General features: G+C 47.1%; 1 protein-coding gene across 1 annotated transcript; it reads left to right on the forward strand.

Annotated features, from left to right (window-relative positions):
• Positions 1-1309: 1309 nt before the first annotated feature.
• LOC111635641 lies at positions 1310-2161 on the forward strand. Its single transcript, XM_023380661.1, has one exon. It carries the CDS (start codon positions 1310-1312, stop codon positions 2159-2161), a length of 852 nt encoding a protein of 283 aa, XP_023236429.1.
• Positions 2162-6662: the final 4501 nt, after the last annotated feature.

Consider the following 6662-nt stretch of genomic DNA (forward strand, 5'->3'; position numbering starts at 1 on the left):
AAAATGTATTAATTTTAAGGTTATCGAGAAAAAGGTGGAATATAATTAGAATAATAGGAAAAGTTTTCTAATTTAATTTATATGTAAATCGTTTTTTTTATAAAATAATACATACAAAATTCGGCCAAATACAAAAACAATAAATATTTTCTTAATTATTTACTGGATTATTTGCATTTACGTAACACCAATATCATTTTATGAATATTTAATCATTCAGTTTAACGGGCGGATGGCCGAGTGGTTAAGGCGGTAACTTACATTTCCGGGGACCCGGAGACAAAACCGAATAGGTCGAAAATATCCAAGAAGTTTTCGGGAGTGGTCTGTCCTAAAATTGCCCCATCCGGCCGCAATGTCCCATTGTGGACTTGGTTTGTTTGTTTAAGTTATGGCAACGCAACACTTAAGCGATCCGCCTAGGGGATGTCTTCTGGGAGGTCTTGTTAAGGGTAACTGGACCTTATTTGGGCGTTACAGACTTGGAGAAAACCCGGAAAACTCCACGTGGCCAGCCAGGCCCCAACCCACGAGCAAACTCCTAGTGTTCAGGGAACGAAACCACTTGGCCACTGGTGGGTCTTGTGGACTTGGTCAAACCCATGGTGGGCTTACTAAAATGAGGCCCGCTTAGTGCCTACAGGACGTAGAGTTTTAAAATCTTTCAGTTTATTTAAGTACTGTGCTGTCTAATCATTAAGATAAACACATAATTCCAAAGGATGACCGTGTGACATGATACTAAATCTCTCTTACTCATCAGTAAGAAATCTGGGTTCGAACTCGATCCTGATACGTGCAATTTACCGATCTGGCTAGGGGATGTTTTCCGGGAGGTCTTTTTAAGGGAAACTGACCCTATTTAGGCGTTATAGACGTGGAGAAAACCCGAAAGACTCCACGTGGCCAGCCCATCAGAGCGATACGCGAACCTACGACCGAACTCCCAGTGTTCAGGGTACAATGACCACTCGGTCACTGGTGAGCCCAGCCGGAAAGCATACAAGACGTTAGATATTCCTGGGCAGGCGCTCTTATACTTAAATCCTGCGACCCCCAAACTGCGGAGGAGGCCCTCCATATCACAGACTTGGCTGGGACCCAAGTGAGGAGCCGCTTGGCGTCCGACTGCGCGCTAACTGCGTATCTTGTGCAAGGTGTCGATACGTCAATAGCTGTAACAGAGATATACAACATACTTGCGGCCAAAAACATTCCAGTCATAGAAATACACCGCTTCACGCGGAGAGAGGAGGACTCAGTAGTTCCAAACCCTATAGTTTACTTGTCGGTAGCAAGTGCTACAAAAATGAAGACAATTACCTTATACTATCAGCGCTATAGATGTGAAAAGTACATTCCCCGTCCGCGTCTCTGTGACCGGTGTTTTTTTTTCGGCTACTTAGCCGCTTCGTGCAGAGGCCGACGTAGATGCATCAGATGCGGAGCGGATCATGAACCCAATGAATCTAATGCTGAGCGGAAGGACTGTATATGTTGCGGAGGAGAACACAAGGCGGACTCCCCTCAATGTGAGGCATACCAGCGCGAGGCTCGACTTTGTGTTACACACAAGTGTTCATACCAAGAAGCAAAGAGATTGTCCAAATGTAAGAAAGTGACCTATGCCACGGTGACAAGTACACATAAGCCGACGAAACCCGAGGAAGCCTACCGACGTCCCACTCGGGGAGGGGAGAAGCTTGTCCGGGGTCCCCCAGCTTTGACAGACGACGTCTCGTCATTGACAAGCAGAATCGCTCTTTTAGAATCTACAGTAGAGGCATTACGGGTGGAGATCCGCAGTCTCAACAAAAAGCTACAGTCCCGCCAGACAGTCCCAGATCAGGTAACCCAAACCCTAGAATGCGAACAGAATATGGACATCATGCCAACAGTGTCCACGCCCAGTAAGCGGGCATCTAACTATGCGGAACCAACAGCCGCGGAACAACAAGCCAAAAAGAAAGAAGGCACAAAACTCCGACATGCAGCCGCACAGGACATATCTGACACTGAAGACCCACCATTCGACACAGATCTGTTCCAAATCACAAACGCATCCAGGGCGATTTCTCTAGAAGATCTAAGTTTTACAACCCCGGCCGAGCAGGTAAAAATTCGTAAGCGTCAGCCAAAAAACCACCCTCCCCATGTCTAATGCTACAAGTAGTCAGACAACCATTCGAATTATTCAATGGAACGCAAGAGGCCTACATTCCAAACGGGACATCCTCATTATCACGCCCTGGTTCCGGGAGATAGATGTCCTCATACAGGAGACGTGGCTGACCCCGGGCACGACATTTACCCTACCTGGTTTCTCCCTGTTCCGCGATGACCGCCCCTCCGGTCAGGATGGGGGTCTCTTGACGGCTATTGCCTGAAGGTGGCCAGCACGCCATATTCAAAGCAATTCGAATGTCTCCAACCTGGAGGTCCAAGTGACCCAGGTGTATTTTACAGAGCTCCCTTTCACCTTTGTGAATGTATATGCCCCCATGGTATCCGTCAGGAAACCATGCTTGATGGCTTACTACCAGTTGATCGCCGCCTTTGCCTCAGCGGGGACTGGAAGGCCCATCATCCGCACTGGGACAAAAATTGTGTCCACCGGACACTACAGGAAGAATACCCTTCGATTGTATGTAGCATTTTCGGCCTACAGGAGAGTCGGCTATTGACTTGACTTTCAGGGCCCTGGATCTGCTGGGTTCAGTTGATTGGCAACCTCTTTCCGATACACTTTCTAATACAAGTGACCGCGCCCCTATTGCTGTAACGCTCGCTCACACAGACGGGTGATCAGAGGGGTGGGCTTCGGGGCTCCTGAGGTATTCCATAAACTGAAACCAATATTCCGGTGACCTAGACCTGCGTTGGTTATCAGAAGGTGGACCACCAAAAAATTACGAGGCTCTCATCGTTGACCTCAAGAAAGCAGTGGAGTTGAATACCGTTGCCAGGTCCTACACACAATCGGGACAACTTTCATGGTGGACCCCAGAATGTAGCTGGCTTAGAACAAGGAAACGCCGAGCCTTTCGGTTAGCCCGTAAACTGGCCTCTATTGGCTGGTGGAACCAATATAAGTGTTACGGGGCCCTGCTTCGCCAAAAGACTCGCCAATCCCGACGGGAGTGGTGGGAGCGCCTGTGTACCAACCCACCCTCCAAGGCAACCCTCTATCAAATTTTTCGACGACTACGGAATCCCCCTCCAATCTCGACTGCCATCAACATCATACAGATAGCAGACACCTTATTCACCCCACACTCCAGGCCAACGCCCTCGCTAATCACTTTGGTAGGGCTTGTCAGACAGGCACTTTCGCCCCTCTCGGGCCTCCCCGACAGGGTCCACTACTCCAAGACGACAGCCCATTTCACATAGTAGAACTACAAAGGGCCCTCCATCGGACCCGACTAAAGACTCCAGGCCCTGACGGGATGTGTGCGCGAGCCTTAAGGTCGCTCTCCCCGGGGGGAAGAACTGTCCTACTGGATAGATTGAACGATATTTGGATCAAGGGGTCTTGCCCTTCAGAGTGGAAAACTGCCACGATAATCCAATTCCTTAAACCAGGCCGAGAGGCGACGGACTGCACAGCTTATCGCTCTATCTCACTCACATCTCACATAGCTAAGGTGTTTGAAAGGATGCTTCTAGATCGAATTCAGAACATGGCTGTCCGGACTGACATTTTCCACAGGCATCATTTTGGGTTCCTTCCCTACAGGGGGGTAGAGGAAGCGCTGGTAGTTTTACACCATCACATAGCAGTGGCAAGAGCGAGACACCACTGGGTCTACTTGGTGGCATTGGATCTGGCGGGACATACGACTCCGTCTGCCAGGAGGGCCTCTTGGCCAAACTGGAGCACTATGGCATCAGAGGGAGGTTGCTCAGTTGATTAACCTCTTTTCTTCGTGATCGCACATTCCGGGTTCACTGGTAGAAAGCACTCTCCTACCCCCAGGCCTACCCACACGGTGTCCCGCAGGGAAGTGTGCTGGCTCCGTTTCTTTTTACACTATACATGGCCGATCTGTGGTCGGTACTGCCCACAAACGTAACGGAGATTCTTTACGCTGATGACCACTATCTGGTATCCAGCAGCACCAGCCCCAGTCTAGCCACTCATCGTGCACAGACAGCATTGAACCATCTTGAACACTGGGCTACGACTTGGAGCCTGTCTTTCACTGTTGACAAAAGCGCTGCTATAGACTTTTCGCCAAAAATGAACCGCCCCCCACTCTCCTTGACCATTGATTCTGGCCCCATCCCCCAGCGCAGGTCCATACAGATTTTGGGCATCTTTTTCACACAGACTTTCACTTGGCGAGCTCATGAAACTTATTTGCGCACTAAACTGACTCGTTCTGGCAACTTCAAGTGTTTTGCTACTCACTGGAATGGTGCTAGAACAGACGACCTTCTCCGGATGATGCTTACCGCGATGAGCCCGATGGTGACCTTTGGTGCAAACCTGCTGGAAGGCGCGCCACTCAGTACTATTCAACGTATTGAAAAGCCACTCCACACTGCCCTCCGTACCGCATTGGGCATCCCAAAAACCACCCCAATCATCTCGCTATACACTGAAATGTCTTATATACCACTACATCTCAGGCTCCGCCAGAAAGCGTTGGCAAGCGCCATCACCCACATCTCCAGGGGCTCGCACAGCCCACTGCACCTGCTCTTTATTACGGCACATGGCTTGGATTACTATTGCTGGCGTCCGTATCAGAGACCGTATATTCACAGAATAATATCCCTTATACGTCAGGAGAAGCTCCCGATATCCCACCTATATCAGCAGAAACATACTCCGCCCAACATGGCCCGGGTTTATCCTCACTTACGTCTTGAAGAGCTAACTCGCTCTCCTTCGGAACCCCCGGAAATCGCATGTGCACGATTCCGAGAGATGCAAATGTCAACCTGGCAGGGAAGGATCCTCATAGGGGCGGATGCCTCCAAGTCAAGGATACGCACATCGATGGGGATTGTCATCCCGGACCACAACATCAGGGAGACCTGGCTGTTACCTAACGCTACATAGCTCGCACACATAGATTTGTCTAATTACGGACAAGAGTACAGTACATCTGAGAAAAGGCGATCCATCCAGAATCTCCATATTAGAGAAGAAAGAAAGAAAAAAAGGTCGTCATAACTCCGGGCGACAGCGCTTCGTCTCTCGTTCATTATCTGGAGCGGCGATACCCCGAAGTTCCGGAATGGACGGTCGAGACAAGGTCAGGAGAGACGGGATTGGACAGAAAGGAGTCCGAAGAAATGATAAAAGAATCCGTCGAGCGTAAAAGGCCTTGGTGGAAAACGTTGTTTTGCTGCTGGAAAACATAAATACTTTATCTGCCGAGGCCTTCTTGCACGGATTTCGACTTCCCACCGAATGCGACACAGCCACCAGAAGTGACCTTTTACCCGAATATGACACTTTCACTCGGCTACGACTTAATCAACAGGATTTGAATTTCCATCCCAATTTACGGACGGATACTTCGAGACGATTCGAGATTCGTTCTCCCACATCGATTAAAATGTATAGAACAACGACAGTGAAAATGAAACATCAAGCAGTGTTTTTGTGTTTAATTAAAAACTGTTTAAACGACTATAACTGGCCAAGGCAACTTATAATAATTCGACCGGTGTTCTACTAGTAAAACATTTTACCACAGAATAATGCACTACAGGAGAAAACCATTTCCACGTTGAATTTTAACCAAACACACCTTGCAATCGATATGTGTTCAAACCAGAATTATAATGACTTCAACAATTACATTTGTACGTGAAATTTTCACGATTCTTTATAAATTTTTATATTTAATAAAACTTATTAAATATAAAAATGAGCAAATATTCATAATGAAACAAAAATCAGCAAAATGTGACTTGAAAAACATGGAATTCAATATTAAAATGAGATCCGCGAGACTTTTGATAAACACGTTTTTAACATCGGCAGAATAATTCTTTAAAAATTCAGCAACGAGTTGCTTAACTTTTCCGGCAATATTTGATGGCGCCATCTGTTATAATATATTAAAATCTTTTTATATTTTCAACTATTATAAAATGGCAATAAACTTAATTTCGAGGGTAGTGATGGATTTTATTACAAAAAAAAATTGTAAATGGTACTAACGAGTAAAGTCGTAATTAAGTCCTATTCTATTCCAGATATGACATAACACACGATTCTCTTTATCTCTCCACTCTGTGGACATTTAAGTACTAACATTTAATAGCGTCAGTCTCTCTAATACACAACACAAAGTAACATCCATACATACAGAAAAAACCACAATTTTTTTTTTGTTTTGCATTTCTTGACGTTTGAAGGTCCCGAGCCGAAAAATGTTAAATCCTTAGGGGTTTATATTTTTGACCGCGGCGGCCGAGTGGACTCCGTCTCCGCTTGATAGTGGTGACCAGACCCTAAACACCGGAGTTCGATCGGAGGTTCGCGCCTCACTCGGACGAGCTGGCAGCGGAAGTTTTTCCGGGTTTTCCTCCTTGCCAATGACGCCTGAATAGGGGCCAGCTTTCCCTCCAAGTCCTCCCGGAAGGCATTTCTGTCTCCCTTTCTCGCGGGGGTCGTCTNTTTTTTTCAGATAGCTGTT

Source organism: Centruroides sculpturatus, unplaced genomic scaffold (assembly GCF_000671375.1).
Source record: "Centruroides sculpturatus isolate CEXI.00-Female unplaced genomic scaffold, Cexi_2.0 scaffold738, whole genome shotgun sequence".
Lineage (NCBI taxonomy): Eukaryota > Metazoa > Arthropoda > Arachnida > Scorpiones > Buthidae > Centruroides > Centruroides sculpturatus.